The sequence below is a fragment of the Eriocheir sinensis genome, chromosome 9 (genome assembly GCF_024679095.1).
Source record: "Eriocheir sinensis breed Jianghai 21 chromosome 9, ASM2467909v1, whole genome shotgun sequence".
In the NCBI taxonomy this organism is placed as follows: Eukaryota; Metazoa; Arthropoda; class Malacostraca; order Decapoda; family Varunidae; genus Eriocheir; species Eriocheir sinensis.
In genome coordinates this window covers 22,802,540-22,823,933 of record NC_066517.1, presented here as the reverse complement: position 1 = coordinate 22,823,933, position 21,394 = coordinate 22,802,540, and the positions used below count along the sequence as shown (strand labels likewise).

General features: G+C 42.0%; 1 protein-coding gene and 2 long non-coding RNA genes across 12 annotated transcripts in view; 2 read left to right on the top strand and 1 right to left on the bottom strand.

The window, feature by feature from the left end:
• The window catches only part of LOC126996178 (solute carrier family 41 member 1-like), a 45,517-nt gene extending 35,523 nt beyond the window's left edge, over positions 1-9,994 (top strand). For all 7 annotated transcript variants that reach the window (XM_050856445.1, XM_050856449.1, XM_050856444.1 and 4 more), the window contains 3 exons: positions 2,800-3,008; positions 4,977-5,125; positions 5,679-9,994. In XM_050856445.1, the coding sequence (XP_050712402.1) occupies positions 2,800-3,008; positions 4,977-5,125; positions 5,679-5,864 (544 nt within the window). In that variant the 3' untranslated portion in view covers positions 5,865-9,994. The remainder of the gene's footprint in view (positions 1-2,799; positions 3,009-4,976; positions 5,126-5,678) is intronic.
• On the top strand, positions 36-2,789 carry LOC126996180 (uncharacterized). 3 transcript variants are annotated; one of them, XR_007751051.1, is made up of 4 exons: positions 36-170; positions 346-510; positions 1,186-1,530; positions 2,376-2,789. It is a non-coding gene; the product is annotated as an uncharacterized LOC126996180 (long non-coding RNA). The 3 variants fall into 3 exon arrangements; XR_007751052.1 differs by having other exon boundaries at positions 1,016-1,530; XR_007751053.1 differs by lacking the exon at positions 2,376-2,789 and adding an exon at positions 1,701-1,798.
• LOC126996179 (uncharacterized) lies at positions 8,640-11,214 on the bottom strand. Of its 2 annotated transcripts, none has more exons than XR_007751048.1 (2): positions 9,382-11,214; positions 8,640-9,322 (listed from the first exon to the last, which is right to left on the bottom strand). It is a non-coding gene; the product is annotated as an uncharacterized LOC126996179 (long non-coding RNA). The 2 variants fall into 2 exon arrangements; XR_007751049.1 differs by having other exon boundaries at positions 8,640-9,261.
• Between the last annotated feature and the right edge of the window lie 10,180 nt (positions 11,215-21,394).

The window sequence follows — 21,394 nt, the reverse complement described above, 5'->3', positions numbered from 1 at the left end:
GTTAGGTTAAGTTTAGGGTATCTTCAAACACAAGATGGCCAGCTACTTATAGTGTAAATCAACAAAGAATGACCTCACTTTGTTATATAGAAAGTCTCATTAGTAAGGAAGCATATATGAATTTTCTGAGTCAAGGCCTATAGTAACTGTTTTGGGTTTTGTTAGGTTAGGTTAGGTTAAGTTTAGGATATCTTCAAACACATGATAGCCAGTTACTTATGGTATATATCAACAAAGAATGACCTCACTTTGTTATATAGAAAGTCTCATTAGTAAGGAAGCATATATGAATTTTCTGAGTCAAGGCCTATAGTAACTGTTTTGGGTTTTGTTAGGTTAGGTTAGGTTAAGTTTAGGGTATCTTCAAACACAAGATGGCCAGCTACTTATAGTGTAAATCAACAAAGAATGACCTCACTTTGTTATATAGAAAGTCTCATTAGTAAGGAAGCATATATGAATTTTCTGAGTCAAGGCCTATAGTAACTGTTTTGGGTTTTGTTAGGTTAGGTTAAGTTTAGGGTATCTTCAAACACAAGATGGCCAGCTACTTATAGTGTAAATCAACAAAGAATGACCTCACTTTGTTATTTAGAAAGTCTCATTAGTAAGGAAGCATATATGAATTTTCTGAGTCAAGGCCTATAGTAACTGTTTTGGGTTTTGTTAGGTTAGGTTAGGTTAAGTTTAGGGTATCTTCAAACACAAAATGGCCAGCTACTTATGGTATATATCAACAAAGAATGACCTCACTTTGTTATGTAGAAAGTCTCATTAGTAAGGAAGCATATGTGAATTTTCCGAGTCAAGGCCTATAGTAACTGTTTTGGGTTTTGTTAGGTTAGGTTAGGTTAAGTTTAGGGTATCTTCAAACACATGATAGCCAGTTACTTATGGTATATATCAACAAAGAATGACCTCACTTTGTTATGTAGAAAGTCTCATTAGTAAGGAAGCATATATGAATTTTCTGAGTCAAGGCCTGTAGTAACTGTTTTGTGTTTTGTTAGGTTAGGTTAGGTTAAGTTTAGGGTATCTTCAAACACATGATAGCCAGTTACTTATGGTATATATCAACAAAGAATGACCTCACTTTGTTATATATAAAGTCTCATTAGTAAGGAAGCATATATGAATTTTCTGAGTCAAGGCCTATAGTAACTGTTTTGGGTTTTGTTAGGTTAGGTTAGGTTAAGTTTAGGGTATCTTCAAACACAAGATGGCCAGCTACTTATAGTGTAAATCAACAAAGAATGGCCTCACTTTGTTATATAGAAAGTCTCATTAGTAAGGAAGCATATATGAATTTTCTGAGTCAAGGCCTATAGTAACTGTTTTGGGTTTTGTTAGGTTAGGTTAGGTTAAGTTTAGGGTATCTTCAAACACAAGATGGCCAGCTACTTATAGTGTAAATCAACAAAGAATGACCTCACTTTGTTATATAGAAAGTCTCATTAGTAAGGAAGCATATATGAATTTTCTGAGTCAAGGCCTATAGTAACTGTTTTGGGTTTTGTTAGGTTAGGTTAGGTTAATTTTAGGGTATCTTCAAACACAAGATGGCCAGCTACTTATAGTGTAAATCAACAAAGAATGACCTCACTTTGTTATATAGAAAGTCTCATTAGTAAGGAAGCATATTTGAATTTTCCGAGTCAAGGCCTATAGTAACTGTTTTGGGTTTTGTTAGGTTAGGTTAGGTTAAGTTTAGGGTATCTTCAAACACATGATAGCCAGTTACTTATGGTATATATCAACAAAGAATGACCTCACTTTGTTATATAGAAAGTCTCATTAGTAAGGAAGCATATTTGAATTTTCCGAGTCAAGGCTTATAGTAACTGTTTTGGGTTTTGTTAGGTTAGGTTAAGTTTAGGGTATCTTCATACACATGATAGCCAGTTACTTATGGTATATATCAACAAAGAATGACCTTACTTTGTTATGTAGAAAGTCTCATTAGTAAGGAAGCATATATGAATTTTATGAGTCAAGGCCTATAGTAGCTGTTTTGGGTTTTGTTAGGTTAGGTTGGGTTAAGTTTAGGGTATCTTCAAACACATGATAGCCAGTTACTTACGGTATATATCAACAACGAATGGCCTCACTTTGTTATATAGAAAGTCTCATTAGTAAGGAAGCATATATGAATTTTCCGAGTCAAGGCCTATAGTAACTGTTTTGAGTTTTGTTAGGTTAGGTTAGGTTAAGTTTAGGGTATCTTCAAACACATGATAGCCAGTTACTTATGGTATATATCAACAAAGAATGACCTCACTTTGTTATGTAGAAAGTCTCATTAGTAAGGAAACATATTTGAATTTTCCGAGTCAAGGCCTATAGTAGCTGTTTTGAGTTTTGTTAGGTTAGGTTAGGTTAAGTTTAGGGTATCTTCAAACACATGATAGCCAGTTACTTATGGTATATATCAACAATGAATGGCCTCACTTTGTTATATAGAAAGTCTCATTAGTAAGGAAGCATATTTGAATTTTCCGAGTCAAGGCCTATAGTAGCTGTTTTGAGTTTTGTTAGGTTAGGTTAGGTTAAGTTTAGGGTATCTTCAAACACATGATAGCCAGTTACTTATGGTATATATCAACAAAGAATGGCCTCACTTTGTTATGTAGAAAGTCTCATTAGTAAGGAAACATATTTGAATTTTCCGAGTCAAGGCCTATAGTGCTGTACCACCACCATCATGTCTACTACTATTATAATCAACTCTGTCTCCTTCAACTAACACCACTATCATTTCAACTACTATCATAACCAACTTTCCGTGTCTTTCCCCCTCAGTATGGGCGGCCTGATCCTGGACTTCACGGTGTCGAGCTACAAGGGCATCGCAGTGTTCCAGCCGGTCATCAACGGGGTGGGCGGCAACCTGGTGGCGGTGCAGGCCTCGCGCATTTCTACCGCCCTCCACGCCGCCGCCCCGCTTGGAAAGTTGCCCAAGTTCTCCTCCGAGCTGTGCATCAACCCGTGCTCGGCGTTCTGTGCTCGAGGTGAGATCACAGTTTTTTTTTTTTTTTTTTTTTTTTACACCGAAGGAGACGGCTCAAGGGCAACAAAAAGACTGCAAAAAAAAGAAGAAGAAAAGCCCACTACTCGCCACTGCTGTCTTATCTATCTATTTTTTATATCTGCTGTGTCTATATGTATCTGCCAGTGCTGTCTATCTATCTATATTCTCTTTTCTTTATCTGCCAATGCTGTCAATCTATTTATCTCTCCTTCTTTATCTGCTATATCTATATCTATCTGCCAATGCTGTCTGTCTATCTATATCTCTCCTTTTCTTTATCTGCCATATCTATATCGGACACCTCTCCTCCAAAAATTGATATATCTTTCAACCACTCTTCTAATTCTTTTTATAGGGGCAGTGATTAGCAGGCCTAGTTTTTATTTTATTTATTTATTTATTTTTTTTTTCTTCCATAATGGTTTCTTTTTTTTTTCCTTGTGCTATTTTCTTTCACGTAAAAAAAAAAAAAAGATCTGCCAATTCTGTTCACTCCTCTAATGTTCTTGAGATCATAATGAGTCACCTTTCGTCTTCTGCGTGACCCTCCCCGTCTTTTTTGTGCTTTTTTTTGTGCTCAAGGTGAACCCCAAACCCACTTACTAGTTTTTTCTGCTTCTCCTTTCTTCTCTGCCTAGGGATAAACCTGTTTGGACAATGTATTTACGCCACATGTCTCAAGGGTGAGGGCTGGATACATTTCCTTTGACTTGTGGTAATGACAGGAATAATTTGCAGCCTCAGTATCGGGGAAAAGAATCCATTGGTAGTGCTTGTTTCCGTGTTTCCTTGCAGTCTGGTGTAACAATGATTTCCGTTTATTTGCATGACGGACAGAAATGAGTTCTTACGCGGCTGCTATATATATATCTAGTCTCTTCCGCTTCTCCTTTCTTCTCAGCCTAGGGATAAACCTGTTTGACCATTATATTTACACAACATGTCTCAAGGGCGAGGGCTGGAAACCTTTCATTCGACTCGTGCTCTATGACAGGAAGAATTTATTGCCTCAGTATCGGGGAAAAAAATCATTTGGTAGTGCTTGTTGCCATGTTTCCTTGCAGTCTGGTGTAACAATGATTTCCGTTTATTTGCATGACGGACAGAAATGGGTTCTCACGCGGCTGCTACATTTATCTAGTTTCCTCCGCTTCTCCTTTCTTCTCTGCCTAGGGATAAACCTGTTTGGCCATTATATTTACACAACATGTCTCAAGGGCGAGGGCTGGATGCCTTTCCTTTGACCTGTTCTCTGTGTCCTGTTTGATCTCTAGAAACACGAATGATTTGCAGCCTCAGTATCGGGGGAAAAAATCCATTGGTAGTGCTTGTTGCCATGTTTCCTTGCAGTCCGGTGTAACAATGATTTCCTTTTATTTGCATGACGGACAGAAATGAGTTCTTACGCGGCTGCTATATATATCTAGTTTTTCTATAGTATCCAAGGACATCTTCATCTTCTTCATTGCATTCAGTAACAGAAGGCCAGTGGAGCAGAAATGAGTGACTTCTTATGATAGGTGTAGAGGAAAATATTGCCAGATTAGTCGGAAAATAATATGCTAATCAGTGGTCTTGATGTTTGTAGAGTTTGGAAAATTTATGTGTTGCTATTTTTATTTATTTATTTTATTATTATTATTATTATTATTTTATTTTATTTATTTTTTATTTTTATTTATTTATTTATTTATTTTTTTTTATTTTTTTTTTAGCATCAGACATTGTTTTTCAGTAAGAGTATATATTGACCTCTCTTCTGGCCACTCATCCATACCTCTTTTTATGGGAGCGGTGATTAGAGGGCTTTTTTGTTTCCATTTATTTTATTTTATTATTTATTTTGTTATTTATTTTATTTATTTTTTGACCTTGAGACACTTCCTTTACTGTAAAAAAAAATTACAACACTCTTAATGATTGCTTTCCTCCCTCCCCCCCTTGACAGTTGGCCACCCACGCACCGCACGAGTCCTGTTGCTGCTGGTGGTTCCCGGTCACCTGGTCTTCATGTACACCATCTCCTACCTGAAGGCCGGACACACCTCCCTCACGCCCATCTTTGTCGTCACCTACCTTCTGGCCGCCTTCCTGCAGGTTAGTTCCTCAGGCCGTAGTAGGGTGATGGGAGGGGTGGAAGAGCTTAGTATATCGAGTTCACTTATTGTAGAAAGGTAGAGAGGATACTAATGTTTGGTTTGTGTTTCATTGTGTCTGGTGTGCACATTTAGGTTTTGGTTCTAATGGTTGGGGGGAAGTAGTCTAATCTTTATGTTATTTAGCACTAACATCATAATTTGTTTAGTAGCTTTATGTAGTTGTTGAGGTAGTGTGGGAGGTAGCCTAACATGCAGCTGTCCCAGTAACCTGATTATTTGTAGTATTTTTAGTAGTTATTTACCTGTACTTTAGATGGGTATATATTTGTCTGTCTTTTAGAAATCCACTTAGCGTTTAGATTTTGGAAGATATGTTTGTTTGTCATTTCAGAGTACATGTAAAGTAATTCTTAGTTTATAGTAAAACATGATGGGCACAGCATATGGAGGTAGGCAACAGTATGAGTAAGGAGGGGATCAGCAGGGTTGTTTAGGCACATTCCTGGGCGTGGTGGATAGGCCGTGACCCTCGTCCCTTGTCTGACCTGCAGGTGGCCATCCTCCTCTATGTGTCACACGTCATGGTGCACTGGATGTGGAAGACCTCCATAGATCCCGACAACTCCGCCATTCCCTACCTTACTGCCCTCGGGGACCTGCTGGGGACGGGGCTCCTCGCAATCGCATTCCACTTCCTCTACATAGTCGGGGATGGGGACTCAGACCTCGGGGACTAACACATCCGCCGGTGGTGGATGTGTTCCGCAAAGGCCTGGCTGGACCTGTGCCTCCTGCGCCTGCTGTCAACCTGCCGCTGTGTGCAGCGCGTGCTGGGTGAAAGGGTGTTTGTTTGTGTGCTATGTTGTGTCAGGTGCGCCGAAGTGAATCTTCAAGGTGCTTGTTCTGTGGCTGGGAGTGGGTGCTTCTTAGGGTGGACCTGACTGGGCCGAGGGATTGTGGGAGTGCGTGTGAATGGGTCGTCGTACTGATTCTCAGAAACTCTTCCTTACACCTGTTTCAGTGATGATAAATATATTATGATGTAACAATAGTGTGTGTGCCTGTTTACTGTTACCAGAGTTGTTAAGTTATTCCCTGTGACTTAGACAAAGCTGTAACCTCCTTTGCTGCATTGTGACAGCAGGTTGTGTGAGGTGTTCCCTGTGTGTGGGTGCGTCCCCTCGTGGCGGTGTGCACGGCGGGGCCCAGGCTCCAAGGCCGGGCTGAGTCACGAGGGGAGAGTGTGTGAGGCAAGGTGAAGGTTGTGACATTTCACTGTGAATGCAAGAACATGACTGTGTCCTCAAGGATGTCCACCTGTACCCTAACTGTAGTTGTGACCAGGGAGAGGACTAGCCTGTGCGTTGTGGTTTTGTACCAGTAGACTTAAGAAGAAATGTACAGAGAGAGAGAGAGAGCATCCTGACTGTCTCCTTGTTGAAGTGACTGTTCAGGTTGAGGATGATAATAATAGTCTGTGATAGGAGAAAAGGAATTGAGGAGAGGAAGGAATGCATAAGCCACTCTGGTGTCCTACAAATACTGGCAACAAACAGACACCTTTGCCCCCAGGCCTGTGGCTGGGGTGAAGGGCTGCTTGACACTGTCACGTTGATGTAGAGTACAACTATATTTAAAGCTTATTTATAATAAAGAATATACTAAGTAATGGAATGTAAATATTACTGTGTGCAGAACAGAATTACTTCCTCTTGCGGCTGGTGTAAGATGAAGCATAACATAACATACACAAAGTGTTATGCTGCAAGTATTGCTGTGCACCAGAACTTCCTATTTTTGTATAAGAAAACCAAATCCAAAGAGGTGGATGTCACATCTTGCCAAGATGGAGCATGAAAAGTGTACTCACAGACAGTCATCACACACAGCACAACTCTTTCCTTCCTGCCTGGGGCTAAAACACCTGGCACCCCCCCGGGCACTGCCACCTGAGGCAGAAGACCCCAACACCACATTCCCAGCCCAGGATGAAAGCTGGGCCAAGGATGTGTACCTTTGAGGCACAAATTATCATTACCTTCACACAGACTGAGTATGAGTGGGGGTGTGGCTGCCATGGGTTGCCTCACACACCAAGAACACATTAGTCTTCCCTCTCACCAGGAAGGTCTTGCTTTGCAACATGCAGACCATCCTGAAGCAAGATCTCTTCATTCTTTGACAGTATTTCATGCCTTTATAAGGATCTTTTGTCCTAAATGTGTAGCAATGTGCAGTTCCTGTAAACCCTTTGTGGTGAGGAAGCCGACTCATCTGTGACCCGTGAGTCCTGCAGCGTGAGAGGTCCTGTAGCCTGTAGCTGTGTGAGGCGCGTGTGGCAGCCGGTGTGTTGGGGTGCTTGAGGCCCTCTAGTGTGACAGACATGAGAGTTTTGAACCTTTTTTTTTATATATCATGTTGTTGTACTTTAATAGGGTGAATCATGTCAGAGGTGAACAAACAAAACAGAGACAAGAGACCAGAGTAAAGCTTGCATGAGTAACAGAGAAAGTTGGTTACATATATTCAGTAAAACAGTGAGGAATAGAAATCGCTCGTCTATTATCCATGTCTAAGTGTCCAGAGAGCCCAGTAGGATGCATGAGTATATTGACAACTGGAGAACCAACACATTAGTCCGTAGTTGTTGCTGTAAATTACGAACGGCCTTGCTGGGAGATTCATTACGGAAGCGAGGGTTAAAACAGACTACCGTATTTGTGTTGGTAGCCGTGTGGGAGCAAAAAAAGGTATTGTTGTTAATGTTGCTTTAAGTATTGCCAGTCAGTCCATCTACGCCTCAGAAACTACCACCTATGACATTCTTCTCGGTAAGATGTCGGAAAGTCTTCAAGGTGGCTTTCACATATATTTTTCGAGTTATTATTATTATTATTATTATTATTATTATTATTATTATTGCGTTGTGGTCCCCGGTGTTGTGTTCCGTCGTGTTGTGTTTGTTTTTCTTACCCAGTTTTTATCTTTGTTTTGCCGTTCATCAAATCTTATGCCGCAGATACAATCACTTATTATTTATTCGGAAAGAGAAACCGTATGTGTATGAATGACAGAGGTACCGTGTATTATGTATATCGTAGACTATATATATATTATTTTCCAATTTCATTCATGTAAAAGCTTCGTAATGTGTGTTTTTTGTTAATTCACATGACGTATACATATTCCAAAGTTAATTTCCAGCCAGGTGAGACAAATTTATTATACCTCAGAGGTGGACACGTTTGAAGGTAACAACAGGCGAGAACATCGACCGAATAGAAACATTGTCAAGTGCCTTAGTCAATCACCTGTCAATCTCATCCACTTGCAAACCTTACATCTCTTTTTTTTTTTTCACTCTTCCTCATGTCTCCTATCTCTCCCCTCATCGATTTCAACTTTCCGTCTTTTTTTTCCCATTTTCTCAAGTTAATTTTCTCTTCCCATGTTGAGTGCAAACTTCCCATCTCTTCTTCTTCCTCTTCCGCCTATCATCTATCTCTCCTTCCCCAATGATTCCAAGCTTTCTGTCTCTTTTCCATTTTCTCCCATCATCTATCTGTCTCCCTTCATTGATTGCAAACTTTCCATCTCTTCTTCCTCTTCCGCCTATCATCTATCTCTCCTTCCCCAATGATTGCAAGCTTTCTGTCTTCTTTTCCATTTTCTCCCATCATCTATCTCTCTCCCTTCATTGATTGCAAACTTTCCATCTCTTCTTCCTCTTCCGCCTATCATCTATCTCTCCCTCCCATTGATTGCAAGCTTTCTGTCTCTTCTTTTCCATTTTCTCCCATCATCTATCTCTCTCCCTTCATTGATTGCAAACTTTCCATCTCTTCTTCCTCTTCCGCCTATCATCTATCTCTTCTTCCCCAATGATTCCAAGCTTTCTGTCTTTTTTCCATTTTCTCCCATCATCTATCTGTCTCCCTTCATTGATTGCAAACTTTCCATCTCTTCTTCCTCTTCCGCCTATCATCTATCTCTCCTTCCCCAATGATTGCAAGCTTTCTGTCTTCTTTTCCATTTCCTCCCATCATCTATCTCTCTCCATGTTGATTGCAAACCTTCTGTCTCTTCTCTTCCTTTTCCTCCCATTCTCTATCTCTCTCCATGTTGATTGCAAACCTTCTGTCTCTTTTCTTCCTTTTCCTCCCATTCTCTATCTCTCTCCATGTTGATTGCAAACCTTCTGTCTCTTTTCTTCCTTTTCCTCCCATTCTCTATCTCTCCATGTTGATTGCAAACCTTATGTCTCTCCTTTCCCACTTCATGTCCTCTATTGTTCTCTTTCCTCTTTAATGTTATTCACACTAAATCTATTTTTTCCTAATTACTGGTCTTTCCATCTCTTTTTTATTCCTGTACCTTTTTTAACCATTCTTTTTCATTCATTTGTCTGTTATTCACTTTTGTCTATCTGTCCCTTTTTGTTTTCCTATTAACTTCTCTTTTTCCTTTTTTTTCTATCCCTATACCTTTTTTAGCCATCCTGTTTTTGTCCATCTCTCATGTACACCATATTTATCTGTTCCTCCTCCTATTGTTTTGACATTCCCTTACCCATCTCTTTCTCACTCTCCTTCATTAATTTTTTCCTATTTTCACATTTCCATCTTCCCATCTTTATCCCCCTTTCTTTTTCCATTCCTATCTCTTTCCAACCCTCTCTCTCATCTTCTTTTACCTCCCCCATTCCCATCTTCATTCCCCTTCCTTCTCCCATTCCGTCTCCATCCCCTTATCGTGTTGTTGTCGTCGTCTCCATCGTCATCGTCATTGAAATGGTGTAGCGGAAGATGAACGAAGTATGTACAGAACTCTTTAAGAATAAACGATAATGCCTTGTTCTTGCCCTTAAGCCTCTTTGTTACTGTCCTACAACGCGAGAAAAGAAATACGAAGGTTGAGTTATATATCTTTAAAGTCACCCCTCCTTTACCCTCTCTTAACCTAACATACCCTCAGTTTCTTCTACGCCAGTTACCCTTTTTGTTACTGTCCGACAACGCAAGAAAACACATACAAAGGTTGAATCATATGTCTTCAAAGTCACCCCTCTTTTCACCCCTCTTAACCAGACATACCCTCAGTTTCCTTTATGCCTGTAAGCCTCTTTGTTAATGTCCTCTATTGCGAGAAAAGAAATACAAAGGTTGAATTATATATCTTTAAAATCACCCCTCCTGTCACTCCCTCTTAACCAGACATACCCTCAGTTTCCTTTATGCCCGTAAGCCTCTTTCTTTTTTTTTTTTTTTACTGTCCTCCAGCGCAAGAAAAGAAACAAAGATTGAACCATGAATCCTCAAAGTGACCCTTCTTTCAGTCCCTCACAAACATACCCTTGAATTGCAATGCGCTTCACCCCTCTCCTGCCTCCTTTCTTACCATAAATCTAGTCACTCTTCTCTACTTTGCTGCTGTTCTTTTCTGATTCAAATTTGCTGTTTTTCATAAATTTGCTGTTCTTAAAATCATATATCCAGTACCCATCTTTTGCCATTCCTCACTTCATGAAAGGCTAAATATTCACTTGTTCTTCCCTATAATTGTCAAGTCACGGTCCTTTATGTTCTTGAAAAGCATTAACTCCTTTTCTCTGCTATTTCATTAAGTCATTCTCCTTCATGTGCCCTAAGAAGCAAAATATTCTGTTCATCTTCCATATAATTATTTCAAGTCACTGTTCTTAATGTCCATGAAAAGCAATGACCTCTACTGACCTCTAACTCCCCTTTGCTATTCCCTCAAGTCCCTCTCTTTCACTTCCCCCATAATATTCAGTTCTTTGTAATTATCTCATCACGGTCCTTCATGTCCGTGAAAAGCAATGACCTCTGACCTCTAACTCTCTTTCTCATTGATATTCCTCTAAGTCATTCTCCCTCACTTCCTCCGTAAAGCAATATATATTCTGTTCTTCCCTACAAGTATCTCAAGTCAAATCTCTTATGTCCATGAAAAGCAGTGACCTCTGACCTCTAACTCTCTTTCTCATTGATATTCGTAAAAGTCATTCTCCTTCACTTGTCCCGAAAAGCAATATATTCTGTTCTTCCTTATATGTATCTCAAGTCAAATCTCTTATGTCCATGAAAACAATGACCTCTGACCTCTAACTCTCTTTCTCATTGATATTCCTCTAAAGTCTAAGTCATTCTCCTTCACTTCCTCCGTAAAGCAATATATATTCTGTTCTTCCCTATAAGTATCTCAAGTCAAATCTCTTATGTCCATGAAAAACAATGACCTCTGACCTATAACTCTCTTTCTCATTGATATTTGTAAAAGTCATTCTCCCTCACTTCCTCCGTAAAGCAAAATATTCTGTTCTTCCCTATAAATATCTCAAGTCAAATCTCTTATGTCCATGAAAAATAATGACCTCTGACCTCTAACTCTCTTTCTCATTGATATTTGTAAAAGTCATTCTCCCTCACTTCCTCCGTAAAGCAAAATATTCTGTTCTTCCCTATAAGTATCTCAAGTCAAATCTCTTATGTCCATGAAAAACAATGACCTCTGACCTCTAAATCTCTTTCTCATTGATATTCGTAAAAGTCATTCTCCCTCACTTCCTTCATAAAGCAATATATTCTGTTCTTCCCTATAAGTATCTCAAGTCAAATCTCTTATGTCCATGAAAAGCAATGACCTCTGACCTATAACTCTCTTTCTCATTGATATTCGTAAAAGGCATTCTCCCTCACTTCCTCCATAAAGCAATCTATTCTGGTCTTCCCTATAAGTATCTCGTCAAATCTCTTATGTCCATGAAAAGCAGTGCCCTCTGACCGATAACACTCTTAATTTCTCATTGATATTTGTAAGAGTCATTCTCCCTCACTTCCTCCATAAAGCAATATATTCTGGTCTTCCCTATAAGTATCTCAAGTCAAATCTCTTATGTCCATGAAAAGCAATGACCTCTGACCTATAACTCTCTTTCTCATTGATATTCCTCTAAAGTCTAAGTCATTCTCCTTCACTTCCTCCATCAAGCAATATATTCTGTTCTTCCCTATAAATATCTCAAGTCAAATCTCTTATGTCCATGAAAAACAATGACCTCTGACCTCTAACTCTCTTTCTCATTGATATTCGTAAAAGTCATTCTCCTTCACTTGTCCCAAAAAGCAATATATTCTGTTCTTCCCTATATGTATCTCAAGTCAAATCTCTTATGTCCATGAAAAACAATGACCTCTGACCTCTAACTCTCTCATTGATATTCCTCTCACTCACTTCCTCCGTAAAGCAATATATATTCTGTTCTTCCCTACAAGTATCTCAAGTCAAATCTCTTATGTCCATGAAAAGAAATGACCTCTGACCTATAACTCTCTTATTGATATTCCTCTCCTTCACTTCCTCCGTAAAACAATATATATTCTGTTCTTCCCTATATGTATCTCAAGTCAAATCTCTTATGTCCATGAAAAGAAATGACCTCTGACCTCTAACTCTCTCATTGATATTCCTCTCCTTCACTTCCTCCGTAAAGCAATATATATTCTGTTCTTCCCTATAAATATCTTAAGTCAAATCTCTTATGTCCATGAAAAGAAATGACCTCTGACCTCTACTCCTTTTCTCTTTGCTATTCTTCAAGTCACTCCATTACTGCCCCTGAGAAACAAAATATTCTGTTCTTCCCATAATCATTTGGTCACCTTGTTTTTTCCTACAACCTCGAGTCACCGTCCTTTCTGCCCTTGAAATGGAAAACCCACTACCCAATTTTTACTTCTTTTCTTGCCGGTAACTCTTCAACCCAATGTCCTTCACCCTTCAGCCTAGTAATGCATTGGTTCTGCCTTGTTCTTGCTATACCTATTTTTAAACATACCAGCTCCCAAGAACACATATTTGGCTTTCATTGGAGTTTAGGGCATTTCCAGGGGTAGTTCTATGACCCTGGTGGTAGTTTGACCCTTCTGTCTGACCTATTTTTAAACATTACAGCTCCCAAGAACACATATTTGGCTTTCATTGGAGTTTAGGGCATTTCCAGGGATAGTTTTATGACCCTGGTGGTAGTTTGACCCTTCTGTCTGACCTATTTTTAAACATTACAGCTCCCAAGAACACATATTTGGCTTTCATTGGAGTTTAGGGCATTTCCAGGGGTAGTTCTATGACTCTGGTGGTAGTTTGACCCTTCTTCTGTACCATGGACCTAAAATACCACTCATTAGAAGCTGATTGATCTCCTTTTTGGTCTTGGGAAGTAGTTGGTTGATGTGAGGGTCGGAAACATCTGAGTATCCTGACCTTAGTCTCTACCCATCACCTTACACCCTCAGGAAACTTGGTCATGGAAATTTGCTGTGGATGGGGATGGAGAGGGGATGTTCACCTGAGTAACCCATCCACCCACTTGCCTATCTATCCACCTGCCTCTCGTTAATCCACCTTCTGCAGGGCTTCTTCAGGTATGTTAACCCGTCCACTGCGATTGGCATGGATTTGGCCTTCACTGGTAGCCTGGTAACATACACTCCCAGGTCTTTCTCTGCCTCTGTGGTGGATTGGCATGGTATTGGTGTGCTGGTTATCCCTTCACTGGTAGCCTGGTAACATACACTCCCAGGTCTTTCTCTGCCTCTGTGGTGGATAGTGGAGTGTTTCCCATGTGGTATTGGTGTGCTGGATATCCCTTCACTGGTAGCCTGGTAACATACACTCCCAGGTCTTTCTCTGCCTCTGTGGTGGATAGTGGAGTGTTTCCCATGTGGTATTGGTGTGCTGGATATCCCTTCACTGGTAGCCTGGTAACATACACTCCCAGGTCTTTCTCTGCCTCTGTGGTGGATAGTGGAGTGTTTCCCATGTGGTATTGGTGTGCTGGATATCCCTTCTCTGGTAGCCTGGTAACATACACTCCCAGGTCTTTTTTCTCTGCCTCTGTGATGGATAGTGGAGTGTTTCCCATGTGGTATTGGTGTGCTGGATATCCCCTCCCAAGGTGCAGGACTGTACATTTTTCTTCATTCATTTGTAGCAGCCACTTTTTGTTCCACTCCTGTAGCCTGGTAATTTCTTCCTTCACGTCACTTCCCTTCCCTTCCTTTCACATCACTTCCGTTCCCTTCACATCCCTTCCTTATTTCACCTCCCTTCCCATCCCTTCCCTCTCCTTTCTTCCCTTCTCATCCTCTCCCTTCCCTTCCTTTCCCATCCCTTCCATCCCTTCCCTCCCCTCTCTTCCCTTCACATCATATCCCTTCTCATTCTCTCCCTTCCCTTCCCTTCCCTTCACTCACAAACCTTCAAAAAGTCACGTGACACGCATTTGGTATTTATCTTTTTTTTCTTTCTTTACATCAAAGGAGACAGCTCAAGGGCAAGATAAAAGGAGATGCAGAAAAAGTCCATTGCCATCTATTTTAGTTGTGGAGGTTCAATGTGGTTTTGGTTTTTGTTTTGCGTCTGGGCTCCATCCAGTTCTCAAGATCACATTCACATGCCATATATAAGCGGCTCCTTCAATGTCTGAAATCAACAGTACATACATTTATTCGGTCCCTGCAAGCAATAGTGCATAAGTTCTTTCAATATCTGCAAGCAATAGTATGTAACATAGTCACATATCGCTCTCCCTTGAAAAAGATTACAGTACCCTCTCGAGTTTCGCGCTCGCTTCGTTCTGAAGGTACAGCGCTAAACTCGAGGTATTGTAAACACTGAAAAAGCGCTTATTTGTTCCGACCTGTGGATAATTTTTATTTTTTATTTATTTTTATTTTTTACTTGTGGCCTATGTCGTCGGTAGATCATCCATCTATCCATCATTCCCCTTTTGTGTGTGTGTGTGTGTGTGTGTGAGATAAGTCAGGACATGAAATTACCTGAGTCAGGTCATGTTTTGATCGGACTCTCCTTTCTGCCCCATCCTCCCCACATCCTTTTCATTTCACCTTGTGTGTGTATGTGACAGGTATGGATATGACCTGACCTAAGTCAAGTCATGTCCTGACCAAAGCCCTGACCTGACTCTCCTTTCTGATCCTCCTTCCCCACACCCTTCTCCTTGTTTTCATCCTCTCTATCTCACCTTTCGCGAGAGGGGCTCATAACCAGAGTGAAGCTACACACCTCTCGAGTCGGGGGCTCCCGTGGCTGCGCCGAGTTGAACCAAACGTGACAGGGAGGAGGCGGCGGGAAGTTCAAACGCGGTTAACGTGTTAATAAGTCTCTCTCTCTCTCTCTCTCTCTCTCTCTCTCTCTCTCTCTCTCTCTCTCTCTCTCTCTCTCTCTCTCTCTCTCTCTCTCTCCTCCGCTACCCTGCCTTGCATATTAGCCCATGCTCTTTGTATGATAATAACAGATTGATATTCCAACTAAGAAACGGCAACTTCTCCCACTAATTAAGGCTCATGCCCACACGCCTGGATAATACTAACGCTCTCCAGTTTAAACCCACATTACAAGCTCTCCCTCGTTCGGATAATACTGACACACTCCAGTTTAAACCACCACCACCACCACCACCACCTTCCTTCCCTTGCCCCCACCCCACCACCACCATACGCGAACTATTGCGCCGCGGAGTGACCTGAACGGGATGACCTCAATGCATGGCGTGGTGAGCTCTGCCTCGGACTTACAATTAAAAAGCACTGTTATAGGTGAACTGTGGGGACTTCATACATGTTGATCTGTGTAAAGGTTTAATATAATACTCTTGCGTCCATCAACTCTTTTCCCAGTTCAAAGATAGACCACGTATTGAGCATTGATACTATAGGGGGAGAGACTGAGGAGAAGAGAGTGAAGTGAGAGAAAGTAGATAGTGGAGGGATGGGAGAAGAAGGAGGAGGAGGAGGAGGTAGAGAGGAAGGGAAACAGAAAGTAGAGAAGAGGAAGGAGGAGGAGGAGGAGGAAAAATGCAAGATTAGAAGGAGGAGGAGGTAGAGATGAGGGAAAGTAGAGGAGAGGAAGAAGGAGGAGGCAGAGATAAAATACAAGATGAGGAGGAGGAGGAGGTAGATATGAAGGAAACGGAAAGAAAGTAGAGGAGAAGGAGGAAGAGGAGGAGAAAAAATGAAAGATGAGGAGGAGGAGGAGGTAGATATGAAGGAAACGGAGAGAAAGTAGAGGAGGAGAAAGAGAAGGAGAAAAAATGGAAGATGAGGAGGAGGAGGAGGTAGAGATGAAGGAAGGTGAGAGAAAGTAGAGGAGGAAGAGGAGGAGAAAAATGCAAAATGAGGAGGAGGAGGAGGAGGAGGTAGATATGAAGGAAACGGAGAGAAAGTAGAGGAGAAGGAGGAAGAGGAGGAGAAAAATGCAAGATGAGGAGGAGGAGGAGGAGGAGGAGGAGGAGGTAGATATGAGGGAAACGGAGAGAAAGTACAGGAGGAGGAGGAGGAAGAGATGAAGGAAACGGAGAGAAAGTAGAGGAGGAAGAGAAAGAGGAGGAGAAAAAATGGAAGATGATGATGATGAGGAGGAGGAGGAGGAAGAAGAAGAGGAGCCAGTTCGCAAAATCCCCAGACACGCAAGCAATTAACCTGGACATACAAAATAAAATGAAAAAATAATAATAATAATCACACGAAAAATAACCCCTCCATCCACTTCCTGGAAAACCTCGCTTGCCTAAGACCCGTATTGCCAACGTGATTTTGATGTTTTCCATGTTATCTGTGAAGAGATTTATGTTATGAGTGCAAGGAATTCCAGGCTGAAGGACATGAGGGCCAGGCTGGTTTAAGTTTAGATTCTGAACGTGTTGCAACCTTGCCCTCCCCCCTTCCCCCCTCCACCCCCCACCACCCCCAAAAAAGAGGGTGGTGAGGAAGAGGGGATGAGGATAAGAGAGGGAGAGAATGAGGGGAAAGGAGGATAAGGAGAGAAAGTAGATAGGAGGAGGAGGAGGAGATAAAACACAAGAAGATGAAAAGAAGGAGGAGAAAAAACAGAAGAAAAGGAGAAGAAAAAGTGCAAGAAGAGGAGAAGGAGGAGAAAAAAATAGGAAGAGGAGAAAATATACAAAAGGAGGAAGAGGAGGAGAAAAAACAGAAGATAATGAAAGGAAAGAGGAAACACACAAGAGGAAGAGGAGGAGGAGGAGGAGAAAAAATAAAAGAGAAGAAGAAGAAGAAGGAGGAGGAGGAGAAACCACAAGACGAGAAACGGAAGGAGAAACAAAACAGAAGACAATGAAAAGAGGGAGAAAATACACAAAAGGAAGAGGAGGAGAAAAAAAATAAAGAGAAGAAGAAGAAGAAGGAGGAGGAGGAAGAGGAGGAGAAATCACAAGACGAGAAAAGGGGGAGGAGAAAAAAGCGGAAGACAATGAAAGGAAGGAGGAAATACATAAGAGGAAGAGGAGGAGGAGGAGAAAAATGAAAGAGAAGAAGAAGGAGGAGGAGGAGAAAAATTAAAGAAAAGAAGAAGGAGGAGGAGGAGAAGAAAACACAAGAAGAGCAGAAAAAACAACAACAGAAGACAATAAAAGGAAGGAGAAATTACACAAGAGGAAGAGGAGGAGGAGAAAAAATTAAGGAGAGAAGAAGAAGAAGGAGGAGGATCTCGAGACGGGAGGTTATTCTCAAAATCCCCTCTGACGCACACACAATGGCTCCTCTTCTTACCTCACCTCCACAAAAACCGGCAAAAATCAGCGCATTACCCCCGACATGTGACTTTGGCTTGACCTGGGAATCCTGCAGACCTGAACACCTGCACGACTCTCAGGTCCACAGTCGGTATTTTACAAAGACCTAAAAGGAGATCAGTCGTGTTCTCATGAGCGGTAATTCAGGTAAAAGGTTTGGTCTTGTCCGCTGTGGGCAGACACAGCACCAGTTGAGCCACATTGCGAAATACCTCCAGGGCATCCACTTTTGGGTAAATTACGCCTTAAAGTTAGCTAACTGGACTATTATCAGGGAAGCCTTTTGGTATATTTTAGGGTAATGCATCTTCCATTTCCAACTCTTTGAACTCGGGATTTAATAACAAGAATTCGATATTTTCCACCTGACAAGAAAGAAACTTAAAATAATAAAAATAAGTGTCAGTTATGGAAAAAAAATTAAAAATGCGCAAATTTGCGGAAAATCTTGGGTTTAATATGCGGATTTAGAAAACATTGGAGGCTTCTGGAGTGGGAAGCTCGACCTTAGCAACAACATATTGAAATTTCAGGTCACTATAGGTCTTTTTTAGGGGTTTTAGAGGTTAGCGTTAGCTTCCAATAATTTCTTTATCAGTTTAGCGGTTTAGCGTTAGCGAAGCCAACTTTTTAGTTAAAGATTTACAGTTAGCGAAGCCAACTTTTCGGTTAGCGGTGCCCACCATCGGTTTCCATGGGTGGTTTCCTGCAAGGGTAGATGAGAGGTAAAGAGGATGAGGAAGAGGATGAAGGGAAGTAAACAAGAGGAAAATAGGGGAAGGGGAAGATTCGGACGAGAGGGAAGAAGAAGAGGAAGAGAGGAGAATGGAAGAGGAGGATGAAAGGAAGGGAAAAACAATCGTGAAGATGATGAGGGGAAGAAAGCGAAGGAAAAGGAGGGGAAGATTCGGACGAGAGGGAAGAGGAGGATGAAAGGAAGGGAAAAACACTCGTGAGGAGGATGAGGAAGAGGGTGAGGGAAAGAAGACAAGGGGAAAAAGAGGGTGGGGGGGGAGATTCGGGCAAAATGGAAGGGAAGAAGAGGGGAAGAGGAGGAGGAGAGACGAGAAAAACACACACATGGCAACCCGACCTAGCTCCTCCGTGACCTTGAAAAACGTTCCTATTACAACAAGAACCACAAACCTTTGATAATGCTCCCACCTGGATACACCCACCCACCCCTCTCCCCCCCACTCATTCACCTTCCACCCCTTTCCCTTCCTCCCTTTCTTGGTCTCCCTTTCCCCATTTATTCCCCTTCATCGACTTCCAAGACACACCCAAGTCCTTCTCCTGTCCACCATGCAGTCCCTTCCCCAACCCGTCTCCCCATCCCACAGTCCCTTCATCAACTTCTCCCCAATCCAAAAGGCCCTTCCCCTAATCCCCAACCTTCACCCCTTGCATAAGAAAACGTAAGAGGGGGTAGAGGGGGAAGGGCCATGTGATCTTAGTGTGAATGCGGTAAATCCCCAAGAAGGAGGAGGTGGGGAAGAAGGAGGAGGAGGTGGAGGAAGGGAAGGAGGAGGAGGTGGAGGAAAGGAAGGAGGAGGAGGAGGAGGAGGAGGAGGAGGATAAAAAAAAGTCTGCATATATATTTGTTTGTTTATATTTTTTGCTTGAATATATTACAGAAGTTGTTTTTTTTTTGTCTGTTTATATTTAGATCTTTCCTGCCTCCTCTTGCCTTCCTCTCTTTCCTCTTAACCCTCGCATCATCATCTTCTTTTATCTTCTCTTTGTTCTTTTCTATAATTTTATCCCCTTTTCTTTCCCTTCTCTTCTTTGTTTTTTTACTCATTTCTTTCCCCTGTCTAAATTTCTTTCTCCTTCTCTTTTTTATTTTCTTACAATCTTACGCCATTCTCTTTTCTCTAAACCTTCTCTTTCTCCTTCTCTCTCTTCTCTTCTTTCTCTTCTTTCCTCTTCTTTTTCATCCCTTTCCTCCTTTGTCTGTTTCCTTCCTTCTTCCTGTCTTTCTTTCTCTCTTTATTCTCTTATTCACTCACTATCTTACATTGTTCTCCTTTCTCTAAACCCTCGCATCCTCCTTTATTTCTCTTCTCTTCTTTCTCTTCTTTCCTCTTCATTTCCGTCCTTTCCCTCCTTTGTCTGTTTCCTTCCTTCTCCCTGTCCTTCTTCCTCTCTTCATTCTCTCATTTACTCATTATCTTCTTTTCTCTAAACCCTCGCATCCTCCTTCTTTCTATCTCCTTTTTCTTTCTCTTTTGTAATTTCACATCCTTTTCTCTCCCTTCCTGTCACCCTCTTCACTTTTTCTCCTCCCTGTGCAGCGTTGGTCATGGTTTCAGTTCGGTAATACTAATAATTCCCCTCTTTTTCCCCTCTTTTTATTCCCTCGTCTTCCCCTGAGTTTCCCCTTCGTTTTCCCCTCGCCCCGGACTGACAAGGCCGGGGCGGGGCAGGGCAAGATAAGGTGTAGGAGGAGGGGAGGTGGCGGGGATGAGGGTAAGAAGGGGAAGGAGAGGAGGAGGAGGAGGGGAAGGGAGGTAGAGCAAGTTAAAGGGTAGGAAGAAGGGAGGTGGAGGGGAAGAAAGGGGAGGAGAGAAGAAGTAGGAGAAGGGAGGTAGAGCAAGTTAAGGGGTAGGTAGAGGGGAAGGGGGAGGAGAGGAGGATGAGGGGAAAGGGGGGAAGAGAAGTTATAAAATAGGAAGAAGGGGAGGGGAAGAGGGAGAGAAAAGATGGAGAGGAAGAGGAGGGGGTGAAGAGGACGAGAAAGGAAGGTAGGGGAAAGAATCTGAATGGAAGGGGAAAGAGAAGGGGATGAGGATGAGAGGAAAGGGAAGGGGAAGACAAAATTAAGGAGGGGAAGGGAAGGGGATAGAAGGGGAGGGTCAAGAACAAAGGAATCTAGCACCGGTCTACATATTGAAGGGGTTAAGAAGGAGTGATTGTGGGGGTGATAATGAGTTAGGGAGATGATGATAGTGGTGGTGGTGGTGGTGGTGGTAGTGGTGGTGATGGTAGTGGTGGTTTTGGTGGTGGTAGTGGTGGTGGTGGTTTTGGTGGTGATGGTGGTGGTGGTGGTGGTGGTGATGGTAGTGGTGGTGGTGGTGATGGTGGTGGTAATGGTAGTGGTGGTTTTGGTGGTGGTGGTGATGATAGTGGTGGTGATGATGGTGGTGGTGGTTTTGGTGGTGGTGGTGGTGGTGGTGGGCTATTTCTGGCGCGCGATTCTGAGTTAGGTGTGAATTAAAGGTCAGTTTGTTTGTCACGAGAGAGAGAGAGAGAGAGAGAGAGAGAGAGAGAGAGAGAGAGATTACGTATACATATATTTTTTATCTCTCTTTTGAGGGCACTTTGACCTTCCAGCCTCAGACCAAATGCATGTCACGTGACTTTTTGAAGGACTCTGTGTGAAGGGAAGGGATATGATGTGAAGGGAAGAAAGGGGAGGGAAGGGATGGGAAGGGGAAATAAGGAAGGGATGTGAAGGGAAGAGAAGTGATGTGAAAGGAAGGGAAGAGAAGTGATGTGAAAGGAAGGGAAGGGAAGGGACGTGGTGAAGGGAAGGGAAGGGAAGTGACGTGAAGGGATGGGAAGGGAAGGGAAGTGACGGGAAAGGAAGGGAAGGGATGGGGAGGGAAGGGAAGGGAAGGGAAAGGAAGTGAC